Source organism: Podarcis bocagei, assembly GCF_964188305.1.
Source record: "Podarcis bocagei genome assembly, chromosome: W".
Taxonomy (NCBI): Eukaryota; Metazoa; Chordata; class Lepidosauria; order Squamata; family Lacertidae; genus Podarcis; species Podarcis bocagei.
In genome coordinates, this window is record NC_138131.1 from 55,791,672 (window position 1) to 55,810,453 (window position 18,782).

General features: G+C 44.9%; 1 protein-coding gene across 1 annotated transcript in view; it reads right to left on the reverse strand.

Moving 5' to 3' along the window:
• The window catches only part of LOC308578007 (putative helicase senataxin), a 138,843-nt gene that overhangs the window by 64,306 nt on the left and 55,755 nt on the right, over positions 1-18,782 (reverse strand). Inside the window, exons 4-7 of the mRNA XM_081178312.1 lie at positions 8,528-8,675; positions 7,553-7,654; positions 5,389-5,504; positions 4,675-4,746 (exon numbers count right to left, since the gene is read on the reverse strand). Of these exons, the coding sequence (XP_081034438.1) occupies positions 4,675-4,746; positions 5,389-5,504; positions 7,553-7,654; positions 8,528-8,675 (438 nt within the window). The remainder of the gene's footprint in view (positions 1-4,674; positions 4,747-5,388; positions 5,505-7,552; positions 7,655-8,527; positions 8,676-18,782) is intronic.

The following is an 18,782-nucleotide window of genomic DNA, read 5'->3' on the forward strand; positions in this document are numbered from 1 at the left end:
CCATTCCTCCGTGGAGGATGTCGATAAACTTAATACTCCCGTCTTAGACCTTAAGCCTAATCAAAATAGGGAAGCTGATGATTCCTTTGCCTCAATGCCTGAGCTAGAATCTACCCTGTCTGAAGATCACCAGGAAATGATTATGCATGTACCATCTCCATGTTCACGTTCTACTATACATCTGTGTGACAATTCTTCTCCATCTGCGCAGCAACTACAAGTGATGGCTGGAACACCTCTTAGCACTACCCAGGTTAAGACTGACAACTCTAACGGATCTACTAGTATAGCCCATCAAAGACTTGCTACTACTCACCTTAATGAACAGCATCCGACCTCACCAACTTTGTCTAATTCTTCCTCCTCGGCAAAGCCCTTCCTGCCTGTTAATGCTACCAAATCATGGATCCAATCAACACAGAAGAAGACTTTACCCGCACAAACTAAAATTACTGATTTCCTTACGGGTCCTCGTTCTACCCCCAAGAACCCATTAAACAACCCAAAGTGACAATTACCGGGACAGCATAAGGACCCGACATTATCAACACTTAGCTGGAACATTGCTGGTTGGAGATCCAAAAAATCAGACCCCGAATTCAGGAAGTACATAAATTCATTTAACATCATCCTATTCCAAGAAACATGGGATGAGGAAGAGATTACCATAGACGGCTTCGATCTTCTAACACTTCCGGCCTCCCCTTCTTTGAAAGGTGGTCGCCCCAAAGGGGGTCTTTTGATTGGGATCTCACTCCAACTTCGTGCCAAATTCACTCTGGTATGGGCCTCCCCGCCTTTTGCTCTATCTGGACTGATCGTAGAAGGGAAGTCCTCATTACTAATTACTAATGTTTATCTCCCCCCCCCCCGAAGGCTCAGCACCTGATCTTGATTGGAGATGGGAATCATTTGAAAATCACCTATTGTCATGTCATACCAAATGCCCAAACTCGTACTCCTTAATTGGGGGAGACTTTAATGCTCGAATTGCCACAAATTGGGACCTACTAACTAAATCCAAATGGTGGACTCCCCCATGTTTGGACAACTTTGACTTGGAACATACTAGAATTAGAACTTCAAAGGACAACAGAGTAAACAAAGCTGGAGTGACCCTTTATCAAATGGCCATTCGCCTGAACCTAGTATTCTTGAACGGCACCTCCCCCCCCCCCCGATATACCAGGGGAGTTCACTCACCTGGGACGAGCATCTAACAGTGTTATCGATTACTTCCTGATCTCCGCAAATTTGGCCGCCAGTGTACTTTCCTTCCAAGTTGAAAATCAACATTTCAGTGATCACCTCCCAATAGTGACCACTTTGTCATTGTTCCGGTGCCAGAAGGACTATAAACACTCAGTCCTTCTGGAAACTTCATCAGCGATCAAAATAAGAGGGATCAAATGGTCCGAGGCTGTGGCCCAAAAATACCAGGATTTTTTCCATAGGGAAATCACTGCCTATCTACCTCAAATAACTACTGATTTACAAGATTCCAGTTCGGTTTTGAAACTTTTTAACCTTCTTATAACAAACCTTACCACTTTTTTTACATCACCTCCTCAGAAGGCAAAAGTGGCGCATTGCAGTGCTGGGGCCCCTTGGTTTAACACCTCTTGCAAACAAGCAAGATCCCTTCTTCGCTTCATCTATAATGAATATAAAAACTCTAATGCCCAAGCTTTACCATCTTCCTATTTACAAGCCAAAAGAGCATACAAACAGACTTTAAAGCTGGCCAAACGTGAGTGGTATTTAAAGCGTTGGCGAGCCTTGATTGCGGCCTCTAGATCCCGCAGATCACAGGAATTTTGGGCCTTGATAAACAAAAGAGGAAGAAAGTACCCACTGACGATTATCCCTGCGCCCACATGGGAAAAATTCTTGAGTAAATACTTCTCCTCGGCAGAGGAATCCAACCCATCTATGGAATTCCGAGCCGACCATCTACCTTTGTGGCCCTCTACCGACCCAGACCTGATAATGGACTTGATATTAGATCTGAAAACGGGCAAAGCCCCCGGGCCGGATCTAGTCCCTGCTGAGGCCATTGTTGCGCAACCGAGGTGGTGGGCTGAAATCCTGGCCAAAGTCTTTGATGCGATTAATTCTACGGGGCTTATCCCTAGGTCATGGAAGAAGGCCGTGATCGTGCCAGTCCATAAAAAGGGTTCCCCTGCTGACCCGGAGAACTATCGGAACATCAGCCTTTTGTCTATCATCGGGAAAATCTATGCAAAATTTTTGCTGTCTAAGCTGTCCCATTGGGCAAACGACTCAAATTTGATTGGCCATGAGCAAGTGGGCTTTAGGAACAATTATTCGACCACTGACCATATGGTAATTATGTATCATCTTGCCAGAAAATATTCTGCCCCAAGTCGGGGGCGCCTATGTGTCGCTTTCATAGACCTAAAGGCCGCCTTCGACAGTATCCCAAGAAACTGTCTATGGAAGAAATTAGAGAGATGGGGCATAGATAGAAGGCTGTTATGGCTTATAACTCAATTACACCACGGGTCGTCAGCTAGAGTGAGACTCACACTGGCGGGAAACCTATCCAACGAGGTCCCAATAAATAGAGGTGTGCGCCAAGGCTGCATTTTGGCCCCACTCCTCTTTAACTTGTTTATTAGCGATATGAGGCTCTTTCTGAACGAGTTTCAAGCCAACATTCATGCCCCCCCGCCTAGCTGATTTTCGCTGCCCTCTGCTTCTATATGCCGATGATGCAGCGATCCTTTCCTACTCTAGAGTCGGTTTATGCAGAGCTCTAAAGATTTTTGCAGCCTACTGCAAACTCAACCATCTGACTATTAATCATGGGAAATCTAAAGTCCTGGTCTTTACCAGGTCTCGGAAAATTTACAGCTGGAAGTTAGATGGAGTCCAACTAGAACAGGTTTTCAAATTTAAATACTTGGGAGTCTTTTTTCACTACAACCTAAGCTGGAAGCCACAGATTCAGTATCTACTAAACAAAGGGAAAACAATACTCTACTCCAATTTTTTGTGGCCGACGGAGCCTCCCACATCCCTTCTGCTTTGAAGGTATACCACGCAAAAGTGGTTTTCACCCTCTGTTATGCTGCCCCACTCTGGGCCCCAGGGTCCAATTTAACATCGCTTGGGACATTGCAGAATCAGTTTCTCTGTCGCCTCCTGAAACTCCCCATGTGTGTGAGCAACGCAGCCATACGTCTGGAGTTAAAGATTACATCATTGGAGACCGTCATCTGGAAGCGAGTCTTTGGCTACTGGCTGTCCAGCTGGCATAGGCTTCCCGACCATTACCTTTTTCAGTGCCTCTGGCGAGATGACTTTGTCAATCCGTGGGTAGGAAAAATCCATGCCAAACTTCTAAGCATCGGAATTTCCCCAGCGGACTCCCTAAAGATGAACTTATGCTCTGCTAAAAGCCTTATAGAGCAAAGATTGGCAGACATTGAAAATCAACACAACCTCGCCTGGGGCGGGGGTGTTTGCTCCCCCAGGTACCACGGAATAACCCCACCACTTGGCCTCCCATCATACATGTCATCTCTTTCATCTGTACCACACCGACTTGCATTTATTTGTGCAAGGTTCAATGTCCTTCCATCGAACCTGCTGAGCCACAGATTTTCCAAGGGTTTGGTGTCTCCGCTATGCGTGTGTGACGGGAAAACTGTCGAATCTCTTCCACATATAATGTTCAACTGCCCCCTACACAGCATAGCCAGGACTAAATTCCTAGGTCCTGCTTTACTGCGCTTGGTGGGCAGGCCTGTTGAGTCACACGCCGCACTACTTTTGCAGGATACAGATCCTTCGGTAACTCTGCAGGTGGCGAGATTCCTGAATGCGGTTATCTCACACACAAAAACAACCAAAAAACAACAACAACACCAAAACTAATCGGACAGTTACGATGAGAGTGCATGTCGGTCCTCGTCTTCAGTTTTCCTTTTTCTGTGATCCGTCCCTTGGAGCTCTTCGTGCCCCAAGCTGTTAATTGGCTCTGCTCATTGACCCCCCCCCTTGCATCGTGGTGTCCACCCTCTGGGGTCGAATATATCGGCCCTTATGCCCCTGAGCTTTTATGTTTGTACATATTTTATGGGCTAATAGCCGTAAATAAATAAATAAATAAATAAATGGCATGAGGTGGTGAGGAAAGTTACCCTAACCCAGCTTGGAAAGCACATAGGGTTGTATCCAATCCAGTGAATGAACATGACGAGCCCATTAGGCTCATTAATCTAAGTGGGTAAAAATTAATTGTATGCAGTCCATAGAGCTGAAAGAGGAAGTGGGAGAAAGCCACCAGTGCCCAAGCCTCTCATGCCCAAGCCAAACACAAACAAACAAGCAAACCAGCCCCCCCCCAACCCAGACATTTCCTTTAAAATGTAAAAACCCCCAGGGGTGGGCATGTTGGCCCAACAAAAGATGACATGTCCAGGATTTCCCAGACCTATGGCAACCCTAGTCTATGATTTGGCTGAGATAATGGCACGTGGCTGATGTGCAACAGAGTAGCAGCACAATCAGTGATCTGTACTAACAGGAGAGATATTCTGATTTCCTAGCTGGAGCTAATCCAAGACACAAGCACTTTTTTGCATGATGAGATGAAGCAGTTCACCAAGGTTGTTTTTAAGAGCATCTTAGTGATGAAACTCATACCTCCTTCAGTTGAACAGTGAGCCTTTTGCTCTCTTCTGCAAGCCTCCGAGTTTCCTGCTCTAACTGTTGTTTCTGAAAGAAAGATGAGGTGGGTGGGAATTTACTCGTTTTTGACATGAATACTCAACCAATCATGGGGAAGGGCATAGCTCAGTGGTAGAGCATTTACTTTGGATGCAAAAGGTCCCAGATTCAATCCCCAATGGTATCTCTAGGTAGGGCTGCCTGAAACCCTGGAGAGTTGCTGCCTGTCAATGTTGACAATAATGAGCTAGATCAGGCTTCCTGAACCTCAGCACTCCCGATGTTTTTGGCCTACAACTCCCATGATCCCTAGCTAGCAGAACCAGTGGTCAGGGATGATGGGAATTGTAGTCTCAAAACATCTGGAGGGCCGAGCTTGAGGAAGCCTGAGCTAGATGGATCTATTTTCTGACTCAATATAGGGCTGCTTACGGAAAGAAAGAAAAAAGTTCTGAACAGCCTCCCTGCTACTTGATCCCCACTTTAACTGAAGACTGAGCATTTGAGCAAGTAAAACATGTGTCTCCCCACTACCCCACATCAGGTTTCGGCCCACCCGCTGTGCCTCCAAGCCTTCACACTTTTAACTGAAGAGCATGTCTGAACTACAGTTTCAGACCACAGCCTACCGGACAGACTGAGTAGGATATAATAATCCTGGTCAAATTACACATGGCAACTAACAAGTACCTTCTCTTTGCTTTGGCTTTCGTCTATAGCACACTGGCAAGAAAGAGCATCCAGTCGTTGATCTATCTCTTTCTTCCGCTTGTGGATGTCTTGATCTTTCCCAAGGGCTGCTCGGCCTAAGGAATCCAACCAAATGCTTTTAATTTAGAAATTTATATCCCACTTTCAAAATGGAACTTTGGTTGCTTACCATTCTCACACTGAAATTCAATGCTTCTGACATTCATTAAACTATGGGTTTATACTGTTATATTGTTATATGGTGGGGGGATCCCTAGAAATTAATAAATGATAAGGTTTTGATTACTTGGGATATGAAGGGAATATACAAGCTGCAGAGGAATTCCTGGGCTAGCCTATGCAAAACGACCTAGCCAAACTATGGCCATTAAGAAACAATTGTTGTTGTTTAGTCATTTAGTCGTGTCCGACTCTTCGTGACCCCCTGGACCAGAGCACGCCAGGCACTCCTGTCTTCCACTGCCTCCCGCAGTTTGGTCAAACTCATGTTGGTAGCTTCAAGAACACTGTCCAGCCATCTCGTCCTCTGTCGTCCCCTTCTCCTTGTGCCCTCCATCTTTCCCAACATCAGGGTCTTTTCCAGGGAGTCTTCTCTTCTCATGCGGTGGCCAAAGTACTGGAGTCTCAACTTCAGGATCTGTCCTTCCAGTGAGCACTCAGGGCTGATTTCCTTAAGAATGGATAGGTTTGATCTTCTTGCAGTCCATGGGACTCTCAAGTCTCCTCCAGCACCATAACTCAAAAAGCATCAATTCTTCGGCAATCAGCCTTCTTTATGGTCCAGCTCTCACTTCCATGCATCACTACTGGGAAAACCATAGCTTTAACTATACGGACCTTTGTTGGCAAGGTAATGTCTCTGCTTTTGAAGATGCTGTCTAGGTTTGTCATTGCTTTTCTCCCAAGAAGCAAGCGTCTTTTAATTTCGTGGCTGCTGTCACCATCTGCAGTGATCATGGAGCCCAAGAAAGTAAAATCTCTCACTGCCTCCATTTCTTCCCCTTCTACCTGCCAGGAGGTGATGGGACCAGTGGCCATGATCTTCATTTTTTTGATGTTGAGCTTCAGACCATATTTTGCGCTCTCCTCTTTCACCCTCATTAAAAGGTTTTTTAATTCCTCCTCACTTTCTGCCATCAAGGTTGTGTCATCTGCATATCTGAGGTTGTTGATTTCTTCCGGGTTTCCGGGATTTAATTCCGGAATTTCTTCCGGGATTTAATTCCGGCTAGGGATTCATCCAGCCCCGCCTTTCGCATGATGAACAATACAGGGCCATTAAGGGCCATTGGCAATGCAAGAGAGCTGTCCTTCCCCACTGTCCTGAGGTGTGAACAGTAACCAGGGATTTAGAAGGCTTCCCTGGGTGACTGTATTTGAGGTGACATGAAAAGAGTGCCTTTAGCAAGGTGTGCTGGGAAGAAGAAAGGGAGGCAGAGAGAGAAAGTTCCATCTTGAGCAGGCAGGCTGGGAGAACAGGGAACAAGCCCTTCTTGAGATGACCATGCTGTAAGATCTGGACTCCCTTTATCTAAACTCAGGTGTAAATATGTGAATAAATCATATTTCTTAAAGCTACACAAGCCTCTGCCGCACCTTGATTCTCAAAGGAACACAGATCCTGGGTGAGCACCTGGAACACCGCCTAGAATTTTGCTACTGCTTAGCAGAGTGGGGGGTGACACCCAATCTTTATAACAATATCCAGTGCCAGTCAGCTCCATTGATTTCAATGTGTCTACTAACATTACAACCCAGAGGTTCCTGTTAAAGCCCAATTACGAAACTGATTTAAAACTGCTGGGAATGACTTTTAAGAAGACTTTATAGCTGAAGTGATTTCAGTTATATTTTTTGTTTTGTGTGTGATGCTTTATTGTTTAATTATGCTTAGATAAAGCCAGAGTAAAAGCCAGAGTATATATTTGATAAAATAAACATCTTTGGCTGCAGACCAGGATAGGATGGGAGGGATAGGATGGTGTTACGGGATTTCATCCCTGCTCACAATCTGGGAAAGGTCTGTCCCAGATAGAACAGAGACTGGGGGCTATGAAGAACCAACTTTTGAACCCCACTGTTAAGCAGACTAATTAGGAGACAGCAAATGGTGTGAGGGAGGAACCCTTTACAAACTACTCACTCATTCTGCGATTGGCCTGGGCATCCAGACTGAATTTCTGTACATCCTTGCTGATCAATTTTTCTTCCCCCAGCCTCACCAGGTTGATGTCACCACAGTTTCCTGGGTGTGAAACAGACACTTAGAGCCCTCCTAAAGTACAGCTAGCTTTTTTAAACTAGAAAGACATTTGGCAAATAAATACTTTTGATCTGCTTAGCAAATCCTGAAATGAAATCTGTATCTTGCACATCCTCAATAAGAGTTAGAAAAAGTTCAAAAAATGGCAACCAAAATGACCAAGGGGATACAGCAACTCCCCTACAAGGAAAGGTTGTAACATTTGGGACTTTTTGGTTTAGAGAAAAGGCAAGAGGCAACAAGCCAGATGTTTATAGAATTATGCAAGGCATGGAGAGAGTGGCTACAGAAAAGTTTCTCCCTCTGTCTCATAACACTGGAACTAAATTACTTATTCACACAGAGCACAGTTAACTATGAAACTCGTTCCTCGTCAAGGTTCTTTTGCTGCAGACACCCTTAGGGCAGCTTACAGAAAACAAGACAAAACAACAAAATAAAAATACAACACTAAAACCAGTAAAAATAAGTGCAGCAAAGCTTTTACTAGGTAAGTGCAGCACTAAAAGGATCCCAAAGAACCTTTAAAAAGTGTAAGGATGTACAAGAAAGGCTTTGCTTGGAGTCTACAGGATAAACAGAGGGCATCAGGGAGATTAGATTGGGGGCCTTCAGCATTCCAAACACATGGTCCACCACCAAGATCCAACCCTGTCCCAAAGGATTTCAGATGGATTCTCTGCAAGGACAAATGCCTTAGGAAAAGCAAAGCACCCACTACCTATACTGGCAGGTGGGGGAGGGTCTAAGTGACTTAAACACGGAATAATGTCTTATTCTTCAGTTATGACCAAGCCAATTGCTCCCTCCAGCTATGAATTCCACAGATGAGAACTGGCCAAGAACTCATCATACCCAAAGGCTTTTCCTTGTCCTGACATTTTTCCTTGAACTCAACAATCATTATTTTCATGAGGTGATCTAGAGCAGCATTGGACGGAGCACAGACCAGCACACGGTTCCTCTTGATCTTGCTTTCTACAGGATTCTCTTTCCCAGATCTCTGGAGATTTAAAGAAAAAAAAAAGTCATAGGGTTGTAAAATATACCTAGAATATACCCATTGAAACAAATCAACCATATAGTCATGCCCAGACTAGGAGTGCATACGGTAATTGAAGTTGGGTCTTTCAGAGGTCATCTAGTCCAATCCCCTGCTGGACAAAGGGTCTAAAATGCAGGATGCAACCACAACATCCCTGAAAAAATAGCTGGGTAAAAGACCCACTGTAATGGAAAGCCTGCCCACCTCCAGAGGCAGTCCTGTGCACTTTTGAAAAGCTCCTGCCCCTGTGAAGTACCCTCTAATATTTAGCCATTAGTTCTAGTTCTGCACTCTGGGCATAAAGAAGACTGAGAAAAAGTTAAGTGCAATAATGCAGGGCAGTCGTCTTCCACCTTTTCAGATCAAAGTCCCTTTTTAAAGCCCAAGGGTCATATCCAACTGAAATATACTCGGAGTCGAGTGTGGATTTCATGCTCTTTATTCAGCTCATAGTGGTGAGGAGGAATGGAAGTTCCCCCAAACTGTCTGCTTTATATACATTATTTAAACAATGGGTCACACGTGATTGGCTAATTCCGGGATTCTCCTGTAGGCCAATCAAGTTGCGGATTCACTTCCACCTGGAGCTGGATTGGGTGGCTCCTGCGGACCAATCAGACTGCTGCATTTTGGATCCTATTCAACTCAGTACATAACACCAACTAAGTTTTATTCAAAGTGCACACATTAAAATTATGGGGCCTATGTTACTCATGCACAGTAATTTCAAAGGGTCTATTCCAAGTAGGACTAAAAAGAGCCTGCTGGACTACTCCAATGACCCATCTAGTCCAGCATCCTGTTCCCATGGGGGCCACCCAGATGCCTGTGGGAAACCAGAGAGCAAAACATGAGCATACGAGCACCTTCTCCTCCTGTGGTTTCAAGAAACTAGTATTCAGAAGGATTACTGCCTCTGACAATGGAAACAGAGCATAGCCTAGCCATCATGGCAAGAAGCCATTGATTGCCCTTCCATGAATTTACCCAATCCTCTTTTAACATCACTGCCTCCTATAGATACACCCCAGATGTGCACTCTGAAATTTATTTTTAAAGGAAAATGACACAAAAAAGGAGTCCTTAACCATTTAGAGTCGTCACTTTCCCCCCTCCTCTTGCATCTTTTGTGTCCTTGTGTGACCCAATACATAGCAATTTAGAAGGCTTAGTATTCTCCAGCATTTTACAGTGCTACCTCTGGTTACGTACTTAATTTGTTCCGGAGGTCCTTTCTTAACCTGAAACTGTTCTTAACCTGAAGCACCACTTTAGCTAATGGGGCCTCCTGCTGCCGTTGCGCTGCCGGAGCACAATTTCTGTTCTTATCCTGAAGCAAAGTTCTTAACCTGAAGAACTATTTCTGGGTTAGCGGAGTCTGTAACCTGAAGCGTATGTAAGCTGAAGCGTATGTAACCCGAGCTACCACTGCATTTCTGTCCAAAGAAAAACAGTGCCTGCATATTTTGTGGCTTTTTTATTTAACATGTTTTATATACTGCTTAATTAAAAATATATACATAGAGTGAAATAAAACATTCATACAAAATAGCAAAAAAATCAGACTTTAAAAATAGTAAAATAATAAAGCAATAAAAGAAAGAGATAAAAATCAACATTTTTTTTAAAAGAACAAATGTACATAATAAAATTGTACAGCTGGGTAGGCTTGCCTAAATGGAAATGTTTTGAGTACGTCTAAAATGGTACAAGGAAGGGCGACAGATCTGCAAGACTGATGATGGAAAGAGTGCTTTTATTTATGAAAGTGCTGATATATGGAAACCATCTCGACATGATGATTGGACGAACGGAAAATTCACACAGGATTATAATAATAATAATATAATAATTTATTATTTATACCCTGCCCATCTGGCTGGGTTTCCCCAGCCACTCTGGGCGGCTTCGAAAAGAATATTAAAATACTGTGCTACATCAAACATTAAAAGCTTCCCTAAAAAGGGCTGCCTGCAGATGTCTTCTAAAAGTCTGGTAGTTGTTGTTCTCTTTGACATCTGGTGGGAGGGCGTTCCACAGGGAGGGCGCCACTACCGAGAAGGCCCTCTGCCTGGTTCCCTGTAACTTGGCTTCTCGCAGTGAGGGAACCGCCAGAAGGCCCTCGGTGCTGGACCTCAGTGTCCAGGTAGAACGATGGGGGTGGAGACGCTCCTTCAGGTATACTGGACCGAGGCCGTTTAAGGCTTTAAAGGTCAACACCAACACTTTGAATTGTGCTCGGAAACGTACTGGGAGCCAATGTAGGTCTTTCAAGACCGGTGTTATATGGTCTCGGCGGCCGCTCCCAGTCACCAGTCTGGCTGCTGCGTTCTGGATTAGTTGTAGTTTCCGGGTCACCTTCAAAGGTAGCCCCACGTAGAGTGCATTGCAGTAGTCCAAGCGGGAGATAACCAGAGCATGCACCACTCTGGTGAGGCAGTCCGCAGGCAGATAGGGTCTCAGCCTGCGTACCAGATGGAGCTGGTACACAGCTGCCCTGGACACGGATTTAACCTGTGCCTCCATGGACAGCTGTGAGTCCAAAATGACTCCCAGGCTGCGCACCTGGTCCTTCAGGGGCACAGTTACCCCATTCAGGACCAGGGAATCCTCAACACCTGCCCGCCTCCTGTCCCCCAGAAACAGTACTTCTGTCTTGTCAGGATTCAATCTCAATCTGTTAGCCGCCATCCATCCTCCAACTGCTTCCAGACACGCACACAGGACCGTCACCGCCTTCACTGGTTCCGATTTGAAAGAGAGGTAGAGATGGGTATCATCCGCATACTGATGAACACCCAGCCCAAACCCCCTGATGATCTCTCCCAGCGGCTGCATGTAGATGGTAAAAAGCATGGGGGAGAGGACAGAACCCTGAGGCACCCCACAAGTGAGAGCCCAGGGGTCTGAACACTCATCCCCCACCACCACTTTCTGAACACGGCCCAGGAGGAAGGAGCGGAACCACTGTATGACAGTGCCCCCAGCTCCCAGCCCCTCAAGACGGTCCAGAAGGATGTTATGGTCGATGGTATCAAACGCCGCTGAGAGATCCAGCAGAACTAGGAAACAGCTCTCACCTTTGTCCCTAGCCCACTGGAGATCATAAACCAGTGCGACCAAGGCAGTTTCAATCCCGTGATGAGGCCTGAATCCCGACTGGAAGGGATCCAAATGGTCCGCTTCTTCCAGGCGTGCCTGGAGCTGTTCAGCAACCACTCGCTCAATCATCTTGCCCAAGAATGGAAGATTTGAGACTGGACGATAGTTGGCCATCGTGGCCGCATCTAAAGATGGTTTATTAAGAAGCGGTTTAATAACCACCTCTTTCAGCGGGTCTGGGAAGGCTCCCTCACGGAGGGAAGCATTCACCACCCCACGAAGCCCACCGCCCAGCCCTTCCCGGCTAGCTTTTATAAGTCAGGATGGGCAAGGATCAAGGAGACAGGTGGTGGGTTTCACTCGTTCAAGCAGCCTGTCCACATCCTCGGAGGTAACAGATCAGAATTGATCCCACGCAATTTGACTAGACAGGACTCTAGCACTCTCCCGCCCCGGCCCTGCTCCCACGGTGGCGTCTACCTCTTCCCGAATCTGAGCGACTTTATCTGTAAAAAACTTTGCAAAATCATTGCAGAAGATCATGTACTGGGCCCCGATGTAGCAGGTGGTTCCGCTAAATTGTGAACCACCTGAAAGAGTCTCCTGCTGCTGTTTTCTGCAGATGCAATAGAGGCGGTGAAGAAAGTCTTCTTCGCCGTCGTTACCGCCACTTGCTAGGCTCGACACTGAGCTCTAACCTGTGTCCGGTCAGCTTCAGAATGGGTCATCCGCCACCGGCGCTCTAGCCGTCTCAGCGATAGTTTCATTGCCCTCAGATCCGTGGAAAACCATGGGGCTGTCCGGGCTCCATGCAATCAGAGAGCTCCATGCTTCAGAGCCAAACAGTCAATAGCCCTGGTTAACTCCACATTCCAGCGGGCCACCAGGGAATCAGCTGAAAGGCCATCAACATGGGATAAAGCATCCCCTACCACTCTCTGGAAACCATTTGGATCCATTAAGTGGCGGGGGCGGACCATCCGAATCGGTCCCACCTCCCTGCAGAGGGGAAGGGTCACGGAGAAGTCAAGTTGCACCAGGAAGTGGTCTGACCATGGCACTTCTTTCGTTTCACTTTTACTTAGTGTCAGATCACCAACATCCATAGAGGTAAACACCAGGTCCAAGGCATGTCCACGGCTATGGGTTGGGCCAGACTTATTCAGGGACAGCCCCATGGAGGCCATGCTTTCCACAAAGTCCCGAGCGACCCCTTGTAAGGTCGTGTCGGCATGGATGTTAAAATCCCCTAGGACGACCAAGCTAGGTGTCTCCAGGAGAACATCCGCCACGACCTGAAGCAGCTCGGGCAGGGAATCCTTGGCGCAGCGGGGAGGTCGGTACACCAAAAGGAATCCTGTACTGCCCCTATTGCCCAACTTCCAGAACATGCACTCAGAGAACTGGGTCTTCCCAATAGGACGCCTGGAGCAAACTAATGACTTCCTAAAAATCCCTGCAACCCCCCCTCCCCGCCCACAAGGCCTGGGTTGCTGTGCGTAAGAGAAACCTGGTGGACAAGCAGCGGCAAGAACAGGCCCATCTGCTTCATCCAACCAAGTCTCTGTTACACATGCCAGGTCAAATCCTCCATCCATGATCAAGTCATGGATGGCAGTGGTCTTATGAATCATTGACCTGGCATTGCACAGCAGCACCTTCAGGTCATGTGGGTATCCCTTGCTGATTCTAGTATCCATCCGGTCAGGACCAGACCCGGAGGCAGGGGTAGTCCTCAGACGACTAAGCCTGCCTCCTCTGTAATGACATGGTCTGGTCTTAGCATAACTCCTCCTCCTACCCGTGATCACTGAGATTGGTTGTCCCAGCGCATCCCCCTCTGTGGAACATGCCCCAGCCATTTTGTTGGCTGGGACCCTGATCCCAGCCATTTTGTTTTGTTTTTTTTAAATAAAATTTTTATTGGTTTTTCACAATTTATATAAACACAAACAATACACGAAACAAACAAACACATAAACAAACATGTATAATTTCAAATCCTTTTTTTCTTAAACCTTACTTCACTGACTTCCCCATACCTCCCCTTTCTGCATCCCAATTTCCAAATTTGTTTCAGCAAATCCTCCCCCTTGAGTTTATCTAATTTTCCCTTGTTCTTTTCTTTTACTTAATCTTTTGCAGCTGTAATCCCCTTTTTTCTATAACCTCAACATTTTAGCACTCATTAATTTTACAGTATTTCTCAAGATAAGTTTTAAATTTCTTCCAATCTTCTTCCGCTGTCTCTTTCCCTTGGTCTCGGGGTCCCAGCCATTTGTTGGCAGGTAACTGGTGTTTACCTGCTTAAGGAGATTATCAGAAGAGATCATAAAGAAAAAAAAGAAAAATATACAAACAAGATGAGATGTGAGAACAGCAAGATAGGACTGGATAGAATTATGAACATTATTTGGACAGATTTGTGGATATTAACGCAGCAGCAAGAAGATGATTGGAATCCCCTTCGGAACTTGAAATATGTTTTTTTTTTTTAAATAATATTTTATTTGCTTTTTTCCCAAGGTCAGAATACATCGTCAATAACACAACAGAAGCGATTTTACAGAAAGAAAGAAAAAATTAAATACAAGAAAATTCACTTTTCCAAATCTTTTTTCATAGTCAACTGGACTTCCCCACATCTTCCATCCCCTGTTTTCTTTACAATAAAAAAAATAAACAGCAAATTGATACCTTGTTTCATGTGTTTTTGTACTTTCATCTAATTATATACTCTAAAATTTAAACTTTTCACAGTCATAACTTAATTTCCATCATTTTCAGATCTCAATACTGAAGCATGTTTTTCCCAAAACTTAGCAAATTCTCAACATTCATATAACTTATAATGTTTTTGTAGATAGTCCTTAAATTTTTTCCAATCCTCTTCCACTGCTTCTTCTCCCAGGTCTCGGATTCTGCCAGTCATTTCGGCTAGTTCCATGTAGTCCATCAGTTGCGTATGCCACTCTTCCAGCGTGGGTAGCTCCTGTGCCTTCCAATATTTGGCTATAAGGATTCTTACTGCTGTAGTTGCATATAAAAAGAAAGTTCTATCCTTCTTTGACACTCTCTGGCCTACAATGCCCAGGAGGAAGGCCTCTGGTTTCTTATGGAAGGTATACTTAAATACCTTTTTCAACTCGTTATAAATCATTTCCCAAAAGGCCTTCACCCTCGGGCATGTCCACCAGAGGTGGAAGAATGTTCCTTCAGCCTCCTTACATTTCCAACATTTATTATCTGACAGATGGTATATCTTTGCAAGTTTGACTGGGGTCATGTACCACCTGTACATCATTTTCATAATGTTTTCTTTTAAGGCACTACATGCCGTAAATTTCATACCGGTGGTCCATAACCTTTCCCAGTCTTCAAACATAATGTTGTACCCAATGTCTTGTGCCCATTTTATCATGGCTGATTTAACTGTCTCATCTTGAGTGTTCCATTTAAGCAGCAAGTTATACATTCTTGAAAGCACTTTCGTCTTAGGTTCAAGTAGTTCTGACTCTAATTTTGATTTTTCCACCTGGAAACCAATTTTTTTATCCTTTTTAAAAATCTCTAAAATTTGGGCATAGTGAAACCAGTCTCGCACCTTTCCTTTCAATTTTTCAAAACTCTGCAACCTCCAAGTATCACCAACTCTTTCTATTATCTCACAGTATTTTACCCAGCCACTCTCCATGTTAATTAGTTTTCTGGTCTTAGCCTCCATCGGTGATAACCACCTCGGGGTCTTATTTTCAAGTAAGTCCTTATATTTAGTCCAGACAATGAATAAAGCTTTCCTGACAATATGGTTTTTGAACAATTTGTGAAACTTTACCTTGTCGTACCACAAATATGCATGCCACCCAAAAGCATTGTTAAACCCTTCCAGATCTAGGACATCAGTGTTTTCTAACAAAAACCAATCCTTCATCCAGCAGAAGGATGCAGCTTCATAATACAACCTTAAGTCCGGCAGGGCAAATCCCCCTCTTTCCTTTGCGTCTGTTAGTATTTTAAATTTTATTCGGGGCTTTTTGCCCTGCCAGACAAACTTCATAATATCCCTCTGCCACTTTCCAAAACACTCCACTCTGTCCACGATCTGAAGGGTTTGGAACAGAAACAACATTCTTGGCAATACATTCATCTTAACTGCTGCAATTCTTCCCAACAAGGAAAGTTTCAATCTTGACCAAGTTTCTAAGTCCTTTTTAATTTCAGACCAACATTTTTCATAATTATCTTTGAACAAATTCAAATTTTTCCCAGTCAAATTAACCCCCAGGTATTTCACTTTTGTAACCACATTTAATTCTGTTTCCTTCTGAAACCCATCTATTTCTGAAGGTGTCAAGTTTTTTGCCAAGACCTTAGTTTTTTGTTTATTCAACTTGAATCCCGCCACCCGACCAAACTCAGAAATTAGTTCTAAAGCTCTTTTTGTACTAGGTTCTGGCTCCTGTAATGTCAAAACCAAATCATCTGCAAATATGGGTGCCCCCAACAACAAAAATAAAATTCGGCTTTGTAATTCGGAATTTATGTGATGTGATGTGATTTGATTTGATTGGATGTGTGACACCTGGCTTGAGAGCAGTACATGTGAAAAGGATCTAGGAGTCTTGGTTGACCACAAACTTCACATGAGCCAACAGTGTGACGCGGCAGCTAAAAAAGCTAAAAAAGCCAATGCAATTCTGGGCTGCATCAATAGGAGTATAGCATCTAGATCAAGGGAAGTAATAGTGCCACTGTATTCTGCTCTGGTCAGACCTCACCTGGAGTACTGTATCCAGTTCTGGGCACCACAATTCAAGAAGGACACCGACAAACTGGAACGTGTCCAGAGGAGGGCAACCAAAATGGTCAAAGGCCTGGAAACGATGCCTTATGAGGAACGGCTAAGGGAGCTGGGCATGTTTATCCTGGAGAAGAGGAGGTTAAGGGGTGATATGATAGCCATGTTCAAATATATAAAAGGATGTCACATAGAGGAGGGAGAAAGGTTGTTTTCTGCTGCTCCAGAGAAGCGGACACGGAGCAATGGAGCCAAACTACAAGAAAGAAGATTCCACCTAAACATTAGGGAGAACTTCCTGACAGTAAGAGCTGTTCGACAGTGGAATTTGCTGCCAAGGAGTGTGGTGGAGTCTCCTACTTTGGAGGTCTTTAAGCAGAGGCTTGACAACCATATGTCAGGAGTGCTCTGATGGTGTTTCCTGCTTGGCAGGGGGTTGGACTCGATGGCCCTTGTGGTCTCTTCCAACTCTACGATTCTATGATTCTATGATTCTATGAAAAAAGGGAGGAGTGAGGAGGTCGATGAAATAAGGCAATGACAGTTAAGGATTTTGGAATATTGGATTTGTTTTTATTTTTTTGTCGTTTATTTTTCCTTTATGATTGTCTTGTGTTACGTGCTTTGTTGTTACTTTTTGATTTTTATTAATTGGTATTGCTTGATTGTGGTTTGTTTTTCTTTTGTTTTTCTCTTTGTTTTTCTTGTAATTTTAAAATTCTTAATAAATATCATTAAAAAAAGAGAGAGAGAGACCTGCATTCCAGCCAGGAGTGGGGAGCTGCGAGTACTGTGATTTACGAGGCAATTAAAACCTCGGAAAGTGAGCACTGCCACTGGAATTAGCGAGCTGCTTGTTGAAATTGATGACTGCTGACTGCTGACTGCTAGCTGCTGTTTGATGCTGCAGAGGCTTTTGGCTATAAAGTAAAAGCCGAGATGGATTCCAAGCACGGAATCGGAACGATGTCCTGTCTGCTTCTGATGGGCAATAATTATTCAGGATGGTGTGTAAAAATGGAAGCGCTTTTGCTTCGACAAAGATTGTGGTTTGTTATAGATGACCCAATGCCACAGGTACCAACCAGACGGTGCTGTGATGCCAATAAACAGGTGAGGGCTGTGATCATGTTGCATGTATCAGATAACCAACTGATCCATATCCAGGGTTTGGTGACAGCACAAGCAGTCTGGCTTGCTCTAAGAGAAGCACATCTTCACATCGCCGCAGGATCCGCCCTATTATATTTCCAGAAGCTTTGGAATATGAAGCTGAGAACTGGGGGAGATTTGCAAAAACATCTTACACAGATGAAGTTTCGGTGTGACCTGTTGGAGCAGAGGGAGGTCCTGCTTCCGGAGTCCCTTTTCTGTTTTATGATAATCAACAGCATGGATACGTCATATGCGGTTGTTGCATCGCAGCTTGGAGCTCTGCCAGCTGCTGATTTAACAGTCCAGAGAGTCCAGAGAGAGGAGCCAGTGTGGTGTAGTGGTTAAGAGCGGTAGTCACGTAATCTGGGTAACCGGGTTCGCGTCTCCGCTCCTTCACATGCAGCTGCTGGGTGACCTTGGGCCAGTCACACTTCTTTGAAGTCTCTCAGCCCCACTCACCTCACAGAGTGTTTGTTGTGGGGGAGGAAGGGAAAGGAGAATGTTAGCCACTTTGAGACTCCTGAAGGGGAGTGAAAGGCGGGATATCAAATCCAAACTCTTCTTCTTCTTCTGTTCAATGCTTCTGAATGAGTCTGACCGCCAAATGGCACTTGTAGCTGATGAGGGGGAGGCTGAAGCCTCAAAAGCACCCGTCGGCAGCGCAAGGTGCAGAGGGGGCCGTTGCTTTGAAAGCCCTGTCGTGTTTCAAGTGTAGGGAGAAAGGCCACCTGCAACGTGACTGCAGGAAGCGCCAGAAGTCCAAGGAAGCTACAAGGAGCGGAGGGGTCGGAGGCAAGAATTGTGCCAAGCCCAGCTCTACCCAGGCACTTGCTTTGATCATGCAATGCACCACCTCACCTACTCATAATGCTTTTGTGGTAGATACGGGGGCGACATTTCATCTCTGTAGTCAGAAAGGTTTGTTTGTTACCTTTAAGGAGCAGAATGACACCATCAAACAGGCAGATGGACGTTGTCTGCGAAGTGAAGGTATTAGGAAAATATACCTT